Here is a 17,150-nt window from a genome sequence, read left to right as displayed (position 1 = left end):
TCCCTCATTTCCAAGTGCCCAATATGAGGAGGTAATTAATTTTATCACAAGTAATTAATTATTTTTGTTGATAGACCTTTTCCACCCTTATGAATGCATTTGCAAACTACAGGTGAAATATTATTACAAATTATTTTCCACTAATACACTAGGTTCCTAGAGACAACACCTTGACAAAGATGTAACAAATGAAAAAAAATAAGATTTACAAGGTTGATGACACCTTAATCCCAACAAAACATGTTTTCTTTAAATAGAGCTATTGTGTTGATCACGTAGTCATCTCCTTGAGAAACATAAAACAAATTTGTGTTTTCTTAGATTTTGTGTTGTCTTGATTTTGAATCTTAAATTTATGATTCTTCAATAAAATATTAATCCCTTGTAGTATTCTACAAACTATTTGAGGTTCATTATGTAACTTATAAAAATATTTTGAGATTCCAATAAGATGTCCTTCTATAGCAGGCATTGTTGCAAGCCTATGCACACAATGCTACTTTTTCATATTATTAAACAGCCTACAACTTTCCCTATTTGCCCACCATATTACACATACCATAACCCTAAATTTATTTTTCTTTCTGTTCTTCTTATAAAAAATAGTAGAATCAATAAAAGTAATCCTATGAGCTAGGCTATACCCATTACTCTCTCGGATCAAGGATTTTATCAATAGAAGTCCACTACTAAGGGTGAAGGACATAACATGAAAGTCTTAGAAGTAGGTTGTTATATAGCAAGCAGAAAAAAAACTACAAAGCATTCCTTTTATTTGTTTGCTTCCATTGTTCTTTTAAATTTTCCTCCATTGAAGATTCTTGTGGGAATTAGCTTTATCTATTTTGAGGATTTCTTGTTGGTTATCTTAGTTTAAAATTTACTTTATACTCGAATTTGTATTCTTGTTGAGCTTATTTTAGTATTCCTATAATCTTATAGAGTTATATTACCTCATTTCTAACAATATCTTGATTAAACAAGAAATTGGTATCTCTATATGATTGACCCTCCTTTGTCCACAATCAAGTCATTTACCAAAATTTCACAACCAACTACATATGGTACCACAAAACTTGACTCCTTGGTATTACCTTCTCAATAGCACAAGATCACCTAAAGGATGTGTAACAAGAAAAGATGCATTTCACTTGCAATTTATCAAATCCCTCTATAGACTAGAACAAGTCTTTTGAACATGATGTGTTCATATCACCAAACATCCATGTTTGAAAAAATTCAGGACAATTTATTGACTCAAATTTATATGTGAAACAAAGTAGCAATCATATGATGATTCTTGCAATATGTATTAACAATTTGACTCTCGTAGATTTGATCTTACCTATTACCCATCATAGGGACATCAAAAACCCTTATGACCATTCATTTTTAAGAGATTAAGTCAATTTTTATCATTATGTAATTGAATGTTGGTATGATTCCTTGGTATTCACTTCCCACTAATACAAGATTAATTGAATGTAATGCAAAAAGAAAATAAGCATTTCCCTCACTTGATCCAAATCTGTAAGTAAAACAAAGTATCAATTATATAGTAATTCTCAGCAATAATTTGATTATTGAAAATCAAAATATGTGATTGAAAACATATGATTATTGTACACTATTATAATTTATCTCCAAATTAAAATTTTGTAGAGGAAATAAATCCAAACAATAAGAAATTTCATATGATAAATTGCAAACCAGTTCCAACATTAATGACAGCCATTTTCCCGAACCGTGGGTTGATTATCAGGTTGGCGTCGATACCAACACATACCCAAAAATGATTATAATGAAATTATCCTTCGAGTCTTCTGACGACTTTCGAAAGTATTTGGGGTATCTAACAAGGCATTCCAACGTCACAAATGCGTTCACATATATTTCCTAGACCAAGCAATGTTTTCTTCTTAGATAACGAACACGATTTCAGAACTTCATTCTATTGTTAGATGACTGCCATGAAAATGTCTGTACGTAGTATCTCCAAACTTCCATCCACCGTAAGTTTTATGAAATTGTCACACTTGCTATGTGATATTTTATTTATAAGTCTTCTCCTTTAAGTCCAATCCACTATATGCACATCGCTTCTAGCTAGGAAAACATTGCCTCGTTTTGTATTTCCAATACACATCAACAATTTTGGGTTTCTATCATGAAATGTGCCTCTAGGATGCATTGGTGGTCAAGGTGAATTAACCATATCACTTGATGCCATGACCTTTTGGTTTTTGCCCTTTCTTTTAGGCTCAATTATATCACAAAATAGCTCTAATACTATGGTTTCCATATCTATGGCCACAGAGATAAGAGATAAGTATTTCGATTGAATGGTGATACAAACAGTGGGCTTTTTAAAATGGATTTAACAGCGTTACATATATATCAACATCCTTGTCTTTTAAGGAGATTATAATATGTTGAGTAAGCATACATCTATTCCAGAAGCCTCCGTCAACTAAGCTACCTTGAGTGAGCCTTTATTTGAAATAGATGATTTGCTCGTGTTTGATGTGTTTGGTCTGTTTTGTATCACACTGCAAATTCTCGATCTACGTGGAATCAATTTTTCATTTCTTTGCATATATTGCACATTTTTTGTGGGGAGAGTATGCATCTCCACCCTTTTGGTGATGTGTGTCAATTCAATGATAATTTCCACATCACAAGCATCTGTTTCTGCAATTGCTAGGACTACAATACTTAAGAAAGTTCTCATGTTCATCCATATGGCACTAGAAGAGGTAATGATCATCCAGTTGAAGAAAAATGTTATTTTTAAATTGCCCGAGTTCTGCGATGACTTTTTAAGAAAATACACCTGGTGATATCGTCCTCTTACTTTTGAGAATGAGGAAGGCTAGCCCCTACGTTTCTCCCATTATAATTTAAGAAAATATTTTTGTGTTTTTGCATCTCCATCTGCCAGGGCTTATATTCTACTCCTTTCTTGGATTTTGTTCTTTAGGCTGTTATTTTAAGAAAATCTGACCATTTCTCAGTGCTTTTGGTAATTATTTTCATCCAATATCCTCCAGTCCTATTAAACTGTTTTAATGATTAGTGAGCATAATAACTTAAAATGGAGGACAGTACAGTGGAGCAAACTGCTATTGATTTTTAGCATTTTGTACAAATTCTTCATACCTTTCCTTCTACTTGGCTGTATGTCTAAATTTGTGGACTTTAGCAATGCTCTTTTGCTTCAATTGAAAATTCAGAGAAAGGAAAACAAGTCTATATTTACAGAATGCTCCATATCTTCTGTGTTGAGCTTACATTATCAAATTGTAAAAAATTTATCCCATCCTCCATATAATTTGCATGCTTTCCGTATGCATGAAAGTCACAATTTCACTTTTCTAATTTTCCAGCAAATGCTCAGTTCTGGAAAATTTTCATTGCCTGGATTAATTCTGGATATTTTCAACAAAGACTTAGGTTTTCACTAGTAATTTAATTTATATAATTATGAATCATAAAACAGGGTCAGTATGTTGTAATAGAGATGCTTTTCTCCTATTTGAGATGTCGTCGTGTTTAAACATAGAAATAGTTACCAGGAGGCACGTCTCCTACCCCCTGAGATGCGTCTCAGAGACAGAGACATGTCGCCGGTACTGAAGACTTCTCCAGAAACTTCTTGATGCACAGGCCATTAAGACCCAGCACTATAAGCAATTTTAGTTTCAATTTTTGTTCAATTTTAAATTTAATGTTAAACTTTACCACTGTTCTTGTTTTCAAAATTATATGTAATGATATTTTCTGGAATTATTTAATTATTTATAAAAAATGACATCTCCAAGTACCCCCATATTTTTGAAAATTAGATGTACCAGTACTGGTACCAGTCTCTGACATCTCCAAGTACCCCCATTTCCCGGTAACCTTGGAATTAATTCACTAACAACTATTAATTTGTCTACCGACTAAAGTAGCATGCCACACAGTACCCTCAAGAGTAATTATTTCTTCACTATATAAACCATAAACCAAATACAACTGTTCCCATGAACATGAACAAAAGGCATCTGTATAGCCTATGAAAGTCATCCTAGTAAACAAACCATTTTTTAGTTCTTAGGTTATAACAATTATTCATTCAGTTGAGTCCTGAGTAATTTGATACAAAGAACGTCCTCAAAAGTCAAAATGCTCAATCAGTCATTGTAACTTCTGACACAAGCTTCTCACTGAAATCCCATAGCTGTCTTGCCAATGCAGGATTAGTAGCATTCGGAGTGGGTTTTGCCTCTTCACAATCAGAAAAATATTTCCCGCTTGTCCCTTTCACATTAGGATGCAGTGCCAAATAACAAGTAGTAGCTGCACCCTGAAACAACAGCAGAGGAAATTTACTTTAATGCCTTTAAAACAAAGAAATTTACTAAAATGCAACCTTCCCATGATAAATCTTTATTTTGAAAATTCTTCAAACAGAAGCACCGAATCTAACTAAAGGACAAATCATGTTCATAAGATGAAACACAAATTAAGGAAAACAAAATGTGGCCATCTACTATTTCAGCAACACTCAATGGAATGCTTTGAGAATTGAATATAGAATTTAATTTTTTGTTAGTGATTTTCCATGCTTTAAATATAAAATTGTGCTGATTATAACAAGGAACAATTCAATCCAAGAGTGGATCCACTCAATAAATATGCTGAACTCCAATCATTGTAATAATAAAAATTTGCACGCCCATGCCATTTCCCATTTAGTTATCTGCACATTTGAGGAGAATGCAAAAACCACCCTTGATTACTACTATCTTTTTTTCCTAGATATTAGTTTTATTATTAAGTGTAACAAATTCCATACCTTAGTAATCTGTCTACTTCATGGAACATGAATAGATTGACCACACTAACTAATATGTTGTTGAATTTCCTATTGATGTTTGCCCTTTTTTAATTAAGGCATGATTTATATCTATATCTTAATAATTTGATTCCAATTTAAAAGTGGTAACTATATAGCCTTACCAATCCATGGCAATGGCAGCAACTCTTTGCCACCAACCTACATTCTTGCACTAAATAGGGTAAGTTCTTTAAATTATGACATGACCCTCGTCCTAGACCTATTCCTCAGGGAACCAATTCTTTGGCCCTTCCTACATATCCCATCAAGCGAATAATAGGCTCTATAAAATTTGTACTTAATTTAGAATGGATTTACACATAACAACTCTACTAGGAGGTAAAGAAGTTAAGTCTAACTATAATTATTGTTAAGTACAATAGAGGAAGCAATTCATGCTCAAAGGACGGTATTTCCATGGAAGGACTCCAATAGTTATAGTCAATAATATACCAGCTTAACTAGCTATCCAAGGAAGAATTACCAACCAAAATCACGAAATAGCTTTAGCAAAAAGTATGGTATAGTGAGAATAAAATTGTCGTCGTCAATTATACATTGGGTAAATGCAAAAGAATATTAATCAACCCATAATTCCAAATAGAATGTACCTACCAGTTACCCCACTTCGATTCAAAATGTGTAAGCTTGGTGAGTTAATCTTACCACAGCTATATGTATCAGCTTTTATCACCTTCAGACACTTTCATAACACATACATTACTTGCTTAATCTTCATTGAGTTATCATATGACTATGTCGTACAATTCATATTCAATTTACATGACAATATCCTATCGTAATATTCAACAGTCAATATCTAACAGTAACTAATAGCATCAACCTTAAAGAATATCTTCTGAGCATATTAAACAAGCAGACATGGTCAAGTCCAATGTACTCTCTCACAATGATCCAAAATTATTTCATTCAAGAATCCATCATAATAATCTGTTAACTAAATGCAAAGAACCTAAGTTGCACATGTGTGTCAAGGGTTACCTAGTACCTAAATGTTCCTTAGAAATTTACCATTACCTTCCAATATTTTTATGCCAAAGTAATTAGCAGCCATATTCTTGCCATGGTCTTCCGTATCACAAACCTGAACTAAGTTGTTTTGGTTCTCTTAAATAGATATCTATCAGTTGATATAAATCAATGTTAGATGGCAGGGGACGGCGGGATGCGTTTCCGGGACGGCAAATTTTTTTGCCAAATTTGGGGACGGCGGGGGACGGCAAAGGGGATGGCTATATAAAATATAGGAAAAATTTAAAATATATAGGAAAATTTCAAAATTCTAAATGTTCATATGAAAACACGGATAAAGCATGCATACATACATTATATTCATATGAAAACAATAAAACATGGATATAGCATGTGTATGATACTATGAAAAATTGAAAACATTTTAGAATGTAAATTCTGAACATACAACATCATTAATACTCAATAGACAATATGCAATTATGCATTCATAAATCAGAATTTCAATTCATTCACATTGTCAATATGCATATCATAATAGATATTAAAGAAATAACATACAAAATGTCAAAACAAAGAGGTTAAATTTTTCCTACTTCTATCGACGCAGTTTCCCCCCATATTTTTCAATGGGGGTTTGGGGGCAGTGCCCCCAAGGTGCGGTCAAGGGGCATCTTGCGGGGTCAAGGGGCAGCGCCCCTTGTGCGCTCCTTGTCGCGATACAAGGCGGGGTCAAGGGGCAGTGCCCCGCGAGGCCAAAAAAACTTATTCTTTAATAAAGGTGTTGGGTGTTATTTTTCTATTGACTCGCCTTTGGCAATTTTTGGGCGATTTTCTAATCTCTATGTCAAAATGCCCAAAGGCTACACTGCTGCCATATAGTTTCATTGTCAAAATTATGAACTAAATTAATAAATTTAAAATTTAATTAATGTTATCTTTTAAGTTTTTTATTTTTAATAACAATTTGAATTAATAAGGGGTCTATATTAGAAAATTTGAAAAAAAAATTGAAAATACAACTTTTTTTATTTTTTTAATATTTTTTAATGGCCTTAGATATGGGGGACATCTGGCCGTCCCCGGGACGGATTGGGGACATCCCAGCCGTCCCCAGCCGTCCCCGGGACGTACGGACGTCCCCCAGAGCCAGGGTAGGTGTCCCCCCGTTTCGGGGACGTCCCCTCAAAATACAGGACAATTTGGGGACAGGGGGGAACGTCCCCTGGCCGTCCCCAAGTCCCTGAAATGTCCTCGGGACAGGGACGGGGGTTTTCAGGTCGGGGACGCGTCCCCAGGTAGCTTTGATATAAATAAAATTCATGTGCCAAGCTCAAGCAATATGTGTTGAATATTCAAATCACAGGCATCCTATTAAATCATTACCATATATATGAATTCAATGTCTACTAGAAGTCATTTCTAACCCATTATTAGTGTGCAAACAAGATCAACAAGTGAGAACAATCTAACCATTTACCTTTATTTCCATTGTTGCAACTATTCAGCCAAAGATCCCACAACTTAGAATACATTTCCTGAAGGCATTCTATGTAATCTTTACAACTATGAAATCCCATAGAATGTACAAGGAATATCATGTCATAGTGCATGATGATAACAATTTATGTTATCATCATTCCACATATTGCAATATTCAATCTTGGACTTAGTAGTTTGCAACAATTCCCACTAACCAATTATTATTGAATGGAAATGGCGAGGACAAGTGCAGGCATTTCTCTAGCCCTCACTAGTGTAACCTCCTCCTACGATGGAGGCTCTATAGATGGTGATGGCACCTACTAAAGGTAATGTGAGTCCTTTCGATGGAGATATAGCATTTACTTGGAGGGAGATGTGGAGGGCTCCTCTATTTTGGCCATTATGGTGCATGTGGTTGGAGGCTTTGCGGTTGGTGAGGTGACAACGACAACATTTCAAACCCAAAATGGCATGGTTTTCTCCTGCAACAATGGTTCCTCTTGTGAAAATGGAAGATCCTCCTATGTTGATGAGGGGGGAGGTGTTGTTGACAAAGATGGAGGAGACATTGGCAATTCAAATGGTGCAAAGGAGGATGCTTGGGGTCATGAGTGGATCGAGGAGGAGGATGAGCTTCTCCTAGACATTCTACTAGAATCTCACTTAGGTAAATAGGCATGTGGGGTTGATGATATGTGTGCATTTGCTGCTGCATGGATCAATGAAGAGGAATCCCTCTTGTCACTATGGTAGGAGGCAAAAGAAAGGGTCATGCTGAAGTGCTTTGATCTTGCTTCAATTGATAAGCTAGTTTTATCTAAGTCTAAGGTGGGTGACCTTGGTCTCGCTCTTCGGAGGGGTTTTCTTCTTCTACCTCCCATGTACCCTAAGTTACAGTATGAGGCAGTTTCTCCTATTTCTCCTAGGACTCCTAGGATTTCTAGGAAATGTGACTCTTCCTTGTAGGATGACAATGCTTTGCTAGGTGTAGGTGGTCCTTGCTTGCCAAATGATTTCTCCTATCATGTGGCTATTGGGAATCCTAGTGTGGAGTATTTCCTCAGGGTTTCCTCTCCCATTGTTGGTTGTTTTCTTGGTGCTCTAGCTATGTTGGTGACTCAATCTTCCACTTCGTACATGGAGATTGTTATTCCCGAGTAGGACAAGGTGGAAGGGATGGAACTTTCTAATTATGAGCCTACTATTCATAAGCAGGCTGAGGTGAAAGGGATGGAAATCGATATCCTTGATTTTCTTACTAGCAAGATGGTTGTTTGGTTTGGAAACTCGCTTGTTGGGAGATTCTACAAGAATCATCTAAACATTGATACTGTCAAAAAATGGATGAGTCTGAAGTGGAATCTAAGAGGTAAGGTAAAGATTGCTACCCCTTGCCCCCTGACCCCACCTTGGGGGCGCTGCCCCCAAACCCCCGTCGAAAAATATGGGGGGAAACTGCGTCGATAGAAGTAGGGAAAATTTAAGCTCCGAGTCTAACACTGATTGGATCGACCAGGTAGATATAGAGGCTGAGACTGTAGCCATGGCAGAGGAGGAGCGGAGGGCACGAGCATAGACAAGAGATTTAGAGGCAGATAGTGACACAGATGTTCCTGATGTTGGTGAGCATGGCATGGTGTCACAGGGAGCGGCTATGGCTGTCGAATCATCCAGGACCTACCTTAGACGCCTTCGCAGGTGGTCGGGGCCGGAGGGTGCAGGCTCCTCTGAGCCATAGGCTTGTTGTTGTATTTACCTTTGGTATTTGTATGAAACATTTGATGATGATCATATGATGTCATGGATTTTTTATTCCATGAGTTTTGTAATATTGTATACATTTGACAATATTTATATATCTATGTTTGTTATTTCTTTCAGCTACAATTTGTGTTTATGCTTATGTGATTGATGTATACTTGTGTATGTAATCAAATGAGCCGAGTTTGATGATGTTATTGGATCTTTAAGGTGTATTCAATAAAGGGTGTCTGAAACAAGTTTTAAATCTTTAAAAATCTCTAAATTTATTGAGTTTTTCACTTTCCCGAGTCCAGCCGAGTCTGGAGCCGAGTCTGATGCCGAGTCTCGAGTCCGAGTCCGAGTCCGAGTCCCGTTTCTTTGACTGTGAACCATTGATTTGGCTCATATCCCAACGATTTGGCATCAAAACACATCATTAAGGAAGGCGCTTCTCTCAAGGGATAAAGGCGATCATTTGGGAGGAGGTTTGGAGTACATATTGCTGATCATCATCGAATATCAGACTTTCCATTTACAGCAGTAGGGGCGAATTATGAAGAGGATAGAACTGGCACATTGGAGGCACTTTTACATGTGATATTGCTTGCTTCTTCACAGCGCTTTACCCCAGATTCATTTACAAGTTAGACTTCATTGTATTTTTCAGTATTGAATGCCTAAGTTTAGGACTGTCTTTTGTCTTTAGACTATCTGAAAAAGGTCTATAATAACCGTCCTTAGATTTGATCATTTTGTTGCCTATATAATGTCTTTGAATGGTCAAATGAAATAAAGAAGAAAGGAGTTTGGGATTGCATCTACATCACCTTTACATATGTGGTTGTTTGAGGATGTATGCAAAGTGTTTGTCATAATGTCAGTCTGTTGTAGGACATGGTTTCGATGACTTAGACTCATACATATCATCCATAGATTGTTGCTTAAGCATCTCTAGTCATCTATCGATTAAGAAGAGTCATTTAGAATTGATTTTTTTTAATGAAATGTCCATGTAAGATGGTCTTCATTACAATCTGAAAACTCTGTCAGCAAAACACACAACTTCAGAACTGCATAACACGCAACTAGAACAACAAATATTCCTTGTTTTATAGTTAATACCAACAGGGGATATTTCAGTGGTGTTTGCCCTCTCGGGTGAATAACTTAGAACATAAAGCACGTAATGCAAAATGATAACGCCATAGATATCAGACAAGTATAAGAGATGTTATTCCATTCATCATTGTGTGTTACAAGTTACATTCCGAAGTATATAAAGATACCGAGGGGGTGCGAGCGCCAATCGTCGCACTGCAACGACCACCCCTCGGTTGCCAACTAACCAAGATAATTACACATAATTAACTAGTCTTATTCTCATGTACAATAATGCCGCCAACATCATCCCCCCCAAAAAGAAAAGTCGTCTCCAGGCGACTAACAACAAAAATGGAGACAACGCAACCTATACAATATATACATCAGAAAAAACTAAGGAGGGGGCTGGGGAAGCGTCCCTGAAGTAGAAGGCTAAGACGCCGGTGCCTGGGCCACCAAGTGGGCACGGAGCTCATAAACCTACTGAGTACGTGCAGTCACATCCCTCTCCGCCACCAATACTTTCTCCAAAGCCGTCTTCACCATATGCACAGCTTCCAGCAGCTCCTTCTCTTTGGTATCCGCTGTCACTGTCATATCGACCAACCGAGTCTGCAATAGGCTCCACTCGGTAGTGGCTGCCGCTAACTCCTGCTGCACGAGGCTCCTCGCACTTTGCTTTGCCGACAGGCGAGTCTCTACCTCCGCCTTCTCTGTGCAGGTCATCTCTACCTGAGCCAACAATTGGGCCCTCTCTGCGGCCCAAGAGGCCTACTGAGTGGCCACATCCCTCTCCAACGCGACTCTAGCAGCCTCGCGGATCTCCGACTCATGCTGGGCACGCCTTAAGGCATAGTAGGCGTCCCGGTAGACCTGCTCCATCTCGTGGACAACTGTCGTCACCCAACTCTCCACAATGGGCTGACACACACGCCAAGCCTGGAGCATCTCCTCTGTCTTAGTAGTCGGCCAACCCTGAGACTCAAAGCATGTAGTAAAGGCTGCGGAACAGCCCACCTGCATAAATCGTAGGGCCCTCTCCAACTCCACCACAACCTGCTGCAATGCATGCGACTGGGCAGTGGCCACTACCCGCCTACCCCTCGTCACCATGTCTGCTAGATAGGCCTCAATATCCTCCCCCTCCTACTCCGAAGGCTGTGAGGTCTCTGGTGGAGCTGACACAACCGCATCCTGTTGTGAAGGTACCTCCGCCACCACCACTGGTGTACCCTCCCCTGGCGTCTAGATGGCAGAGACGACCTCTCCTACCGCGTGCCCAACTGCTGGCACATGTGTCTCGCCAGAGGAATCGTCCAAGTCGACTACCTCTGCTCTAGTCTCCCGACACGGTGAGAATACAACAGCTCCCTCCGGTTGTGCCAAAGTCATCTGAAATCTCTGTGTGAGCTAGCTCTCCATAGCCACGACCAACGGGTCGGCATGCATCTCTACGACCGAGGGATGGGCCGCTATCATCGGCTCCTCCAACAAAGACGCCGAAATAGTCACCACGGCCTCAGTCCCCACAACGTTCAACCGCACCTAAGGCTCCGTATCCACTACCTCCCTCAGCCCCTACTCCTCGACGACTACTACCCGATGCAGTGACTCCTCCGTCCCTGACTCTGCCATGTCCTCCGTAAGTGCCACTGTGGTTGGGCCCGGTGATGCTACCTATTGCTGGAGGGGGCCAAGTGTAACTGGCGTGCGGCTCTGCCCGAAGGCCGGAATAAAGGTGTCGCCCACTCCAGATGATGGCATTGGTGTGCCCATCGATAGCAGGGGTCAGGAAAACAGGACCCACTCCTCCGTCACCCTGCTGCTATCATCCTCCTCGTCCACTTTTAAATCCTCTGTACTACTGGAATCCCTCCCGCTGTAAGGCTCCCCTGAGGCCGAGGGGGCCTCTACCGCCTGTTTTCGCTTCACGGAAGAGTGCCCAATGTCCAAGTGTCTCCAATACATTATTGGAGGCTCACTTACTGCCAACGGTCCCTGTGGCCGTACCTCCAACTCTGCCTCCGGCATTGCTTCCCGCGTGACCTCGAGGAACAACCCTATAGTATAGTGGGGCATATAGAATGTGCGATGCTGCATCGTCAAAAACTCATACATGCGCTCTGCGAGTAACCCGGCCCAATCATACACGATGCCATTCATCAACCCGTTCATAAGAATAATCTGAGGGAGGGCGATGTCTGACGCCCTACTCGACCCTGTCAATCTGCTCTTGATGACATCCATAATGCACTGCTAGTGGCCCTCTGCAACAAAGGTCTTACGATTTCCCCAACCCTTCGTGGCATTAGCCATGCTGTCCAGCTCTACTGTCGTCAAGTTCCTGGAGATTAATTTGATCCACCGCTCCTTCTCCTCCCGCTTCATCTTTTTAGCCTTCAATTCTATTTTCTTGCCTTGTCTGCCTGGAATGCCGAATACCCTCGTGAAGTCCCTCTCTTTGAATGATATGGTAACATCCCTCCCGAGGTATTCAAAAGTGTTGGTGCATGTGTGTCTGTCGAAGGTGTCCACCATGAACCGTAGGGCACCCTCATACTCGCGGATAGGAAACATGGGCATCCGAATAGCCCACTCCACTTCCGCCTTACGAAGGTTTTGCTTCACCAGATCATTGTCGGGAGTGTCCTGCCACCATTTCCGGCATTCCGACCCATTCAGGCCTTCAAAGGTGATGTTCTAGGGTGTTAATGTATTTTTCGCACTTATGGCAGCCTGTGGTGCTTTTTGCTTTTGCTTCTGTCGGGCGCTGGCATCCATGGTGCTGCCTGCAACACGTACACCTGATGATAAAACCCTCGTATTGCTATCCCTCTGGCTGCTACTGGAGGAAGCCTGCAGCTATTTTTTCCAACTTCGTTTCCCTGCTGAATCCATTAATATTTGGTATAATTGAATTCCAGGTTAAAAATCGTACGGTCGTTGGACACCTTCGTAACGACCTTCTTCTGTTGTGTATGGTTGTTGCTGTGCGGGCTGGGTTGCGTGTCTTTCTTCGTGCGTGATGGTTGTGGGCTTCCTTCGCCTTCTTTTTTTCTTTTTCTCCCTATGCGTGGGCTGCGTGGCGCTTCTTGTTTTTGTTTTTTTGCAGTGGTTATGTTTTGTGTTTGCGTTTTAAATTGCGAGGCTTTTGCCACCGCACGATGGTGGTTACCACCACTGGTGTCCACCGTACGGTGGTCCCACTGTCGGTGTTACCACCGCACGGTGTTCCACCATGGCCCCCCTCCTTTTTTAAATTTTTTTTACCGTACGGTCACCTGCCATACGACCGTACGGATTTTTTTTTCCTTCTTCTTGAGGGTCTGGGATTGGGCGCCCGTTCATGGTACTGTTTTAATTTCAATCCATTGACGGCGTCTGACACCTCCTTCCCGTCCAACATCCACAACTTAATCGCCCCGTTGGTATTGACCTCGCGTACCTTGAAAGGCCCCAGCCATCGCACTTTAAACTTTCCTGGTTTGATTTCGTTCCTCCCATTGAATTTCAACACTAGCTATCCAGGAGTAAACTTCATTCGCCGAAGGTGCTTGTCGTGCCAGACCTTTCGTCTTTGCTGGGCTGCCTCTACGGCCCATTGTGCCAGCATTCTTTTTTCGTCCAACTTACTTAGGGCATACAATCTCTCCCTCAGGCTCTCCATATCCCCGAGTTTGTTCTCTACTGCAATGCGAAGGCTTGGCACCATGAATTCCGCTGGCACCACCGCTTCCTGCCCGTACATGAGCTGGAACGGGGTCTGACCCATGGTCACCTTGTAAGTCGTTTTGTAGGCCCACAATATGAAGGGTAACTTCTCTTCCCAATCTTCTTTTTCTACTCCGCAGGACTTGTAAATTACTGATACCAATATTTTGTTCGTGGCCTCCACCTGGCCATTGACATGTGGGTAGTACGAGCTCGATAATGAGTGAAAAATCTTAAACTCTGAGGTCAACAGCCGTATGACACGGTTCACGAAGTGGCCCCTCCGGTCACTGGTCAACTGAATAGGTATACCATATCGTGTAATGATTTGTTCGTAATTAAATTTCACCGTGCTTACTGCCGAGTTATCCCAAAGAGCCCTCGCCTCCACCCACTTGGTCAAGTATTCTATCGCAACCACAATGTACCGGCACCGTCATGTGCAGCTGGCCTTAAGAGGACCTACAAAATCGAGTCCCCATCATTCAAAGAGTTCCTGTGCGTGTGAGGGGTTGAGGGGCATGAAGTCCCGCTTCAAAGGTTTGCCTGCCCGTTGGCAAGTGTCGCACCCCACGACCCACTCCCTGGCGTCGTGATGTACGGTTGGCCACCACAATCCTGCCAGAAGCACCTTGTGGGCTGTAGTGTCTGGGCCCATATGTCCACCTACGGGTCCTTTGTGTGCCTCCCTTAATACACTCGGGACTTCTTCTTCCATGACACAACGCCTTAATACCTGGTCTGGCCCCATTTTGTAAACCGTTGATGAGCGAGAAAGTCCTGCTCCTTTATACGAGCTTTCTCCGTTCCCCTGGGGCCATACCCTCCGGAAATCGGGACGTCGACAGGTATTCTCCAATCTTCTTGTACCACGAAGGGAGTACGGCTATTTGGAACAAGTGCGCATCCGGAAAATCATCATTTACTCCCTCTGGAGATTCCCCCGACTTAATCCGGGATAGCTAGTCGGCTATGACATGGCTTCGCCTCGGTCTTACCACAATTAAAAATGTGAACTCCTGTAGTAGCAATAGCCAATGGCTTATCCTCCCCTGGATAATAGGCTTGTTTACCAAGTACATGAGTGCTTGGTGGTCTACGTAAAATGTGAATGGTGTGGCCAAGAGGTAATGATGGAATTTCTGTACGGCATAGACCATATCGAGGGCTTCACGTTCTGTGGTATTGTAGTTCTTTTCCGCCTTCGAGAGCAACCTACTGGCAAAATAAATGGGGTGGTCCAACCTGTGTCCTCCTACCTGAGCTAATGTAGCCCCGATGGCATAGTTTGAGGCATCCACATGAACGTGGAATTCCTTATCCCAATTCGGGTATGCCAATATGGGTGCTCCCATCAACCTTGTCTTCATCTCTTCAAAGGCCTTGCTCTGTGGCTCTGTCCAGATGTATGGTTCCCCTTTCCATGTCAACTTATCCAACGGGTGGGACACCTCAGCGAAGTTCTTGATGAACCTCCTATAGTACCCCACATGACCAAGGAAGGACTTTATCCTCGTGACGTCCGTAGGAGGTTCCATTTCTACTATTACCCGAATCTTGTCTAGGTCCATTTTCAATCCTTCTTTACACACAATGTGTCCCAGCAATCTTCCCTGTGGTACCATGAATCTACATTTCTTCAGGTTGAGGGCCAACCGTGCCCTCCGACATCTCTCTAGGCACTCCCCGAGGGTTTTTAGGTGGATGTCCTGTCCGCTGTAAATAGACCAATCATCTAGGAAGGCTTTGAAGTTCCCCACCGACATCTTGTCGAAGATGTGCAAGATGATGCGCTGAAAGGTGGCAAATGCATTGCATAGACCGAAGGGCATTCAGTTGTATGCATACACACCGTCCTCCACCACGAAGGTTGTTTTCAACTTATCTTCCTCCGCGATGGATATCTGGTTGTACCCAGAGAACCCATCCATGAAGGAGTAGATTTCATATCTAGCTACTTCCTCCAAGATGCTGTTGGTGAAGGGTATGGGAAACAGGTCTTTAATAGTGACAGCATTCAGGCACCGGAAGTCTACATAGATCCGGATCTAATTGGCCTCTTTCTTGAGGGAAATCACAATGGGAGACACCCATTGGCTTGTCTGCACTTTGAAGATTATGCCCGCTTCCAACATCTGCTCAATTTTGTCGTTCACCCATGTAGCATAATTTTTGTTCATACGGTAAGGCCGCTTCCTTACCGGTTGGGCTCCCGGTAATAATGTTATTCGGTGTACACACAACTCTGGGGGCACGCCCTTCAAGTCCTTGTATGTCCATGCAAAGACATCCTTATATTCAAGGAAAATTTTGAAGGCTACGGCCTTCAACACTAGATTCCAGTCATCTCCGACAAGGATGATCTTGGGGTCACTCATCCCCCCGAGATTTGTCTCCTTTAAATTGGCTTCCTGATATTTAATGGGCTCCCCCTTCGGGAATTGGTGTGCCGACATCTCATTCACCGAGGCCTCCCCTTCCTTGTACTCGCCATATTCTGGGGGAAATATATCTGGTTCTTCTTCGATGCTCAATACATTTCTCGAGGGTGTAAATAGTTCATAATCTCCCATTTGCCAATGGAAGAGGCCATTCAAGGAGTCCCCGTCGTCCCCTGAGCATGCCTCCAGTTCTAACACCCCTTCGTCACTAGGCTCCATGCGGCGTCCATCTCCGCCCTCCCCCAAGTGGTCTCCCTCCGATTCCAAGTCAGAGGAGGATGCTAACTCCTCACCATCTACGTACGAAGATCGATCACATACTTCCTCCCCATGTTTTCCAAGGACAAAGTATTATGCTTCCAGTTATGGTTCGCTTTTGCTGCAATGAGCCACCCACGCCCAAGGATGGCGTCATACCCTTTTTGCTTCAGGGGAATTACTACAAAATCCAGCACGAAGGGCTGCATGCCAATCATCACTTGCTGGCCCATGAGGGTACCAAGGGGTTTAATCCCATGCTGATATGCCCCTAGTAGGTTGAACGTGGGGGGCCACAACGTAGGCTTTCCCAGTTTTTTCCATGTCACTTCTGGGAGCACATTTACTCTCGACCCTCCATCCACAATAGTGTCTGTCAAGGTAGTCCCCAGTATGCCCATTTCTACTACCGCCAGTTGGCGTCCACTATTCACTACCAACAACATGGGGTCCACCGTGGGGCTTAGGACCTCCCTTAACGTAGAGTCGGCTATGGGGCTCACGACCTCCCTCATTTTCACCTGTGAAGGTACAAA

At 42.0% G+C, this 17,150-nt stretch overlaps 1 protein-coding gene across 1 annotated transcript in view; it reads right to left on the bottom strand.

The window, feature by feature from the left end:
- Window positions 1-3,970: 3,970 nt before the first annotated feature.
- The window catches only part of LOC131026660 (short-chain dehydrogenase TIC 32, chloroplastic), a 141,535-nt gene continuing 128,355 nt past the window's right edge, over window positions 3,971-17,150 (bottom strand). The window contains exon 8 of the mRNA XM_057956583.2: window positions 3,971-4,348. Within this exon, the coding sequence (XP_057812566.2) occupies window positions 4,172-4,348 (177 nt within the window). The 3' untranslated portion in view covers window positions 3,971-4,171. The remainder of the gene's footprint in view (window positions 4,349-17,150) is intronic.

The sequence above is a fragment of the Cryptomeria japonica genome, chromosome 11, assembly GCF_030272615.1.
Source record: "Cryptomeria japonica chromosome 11, Sugi_1.0, whole genome shotgun sequence".
NCBI classification, from domain to species: domain Eukaryota; kingdom Viridiplantae; phylum Streptophyta; class Pinopsida; order Cupressales; family Cupressaceae; genus Cryptomeria; species Cryptomeria japonica.
Note: the sequence above shows the minus strand (reverse complement) of the source record. Positions and strands in the feature narration are given on the sequence as shown.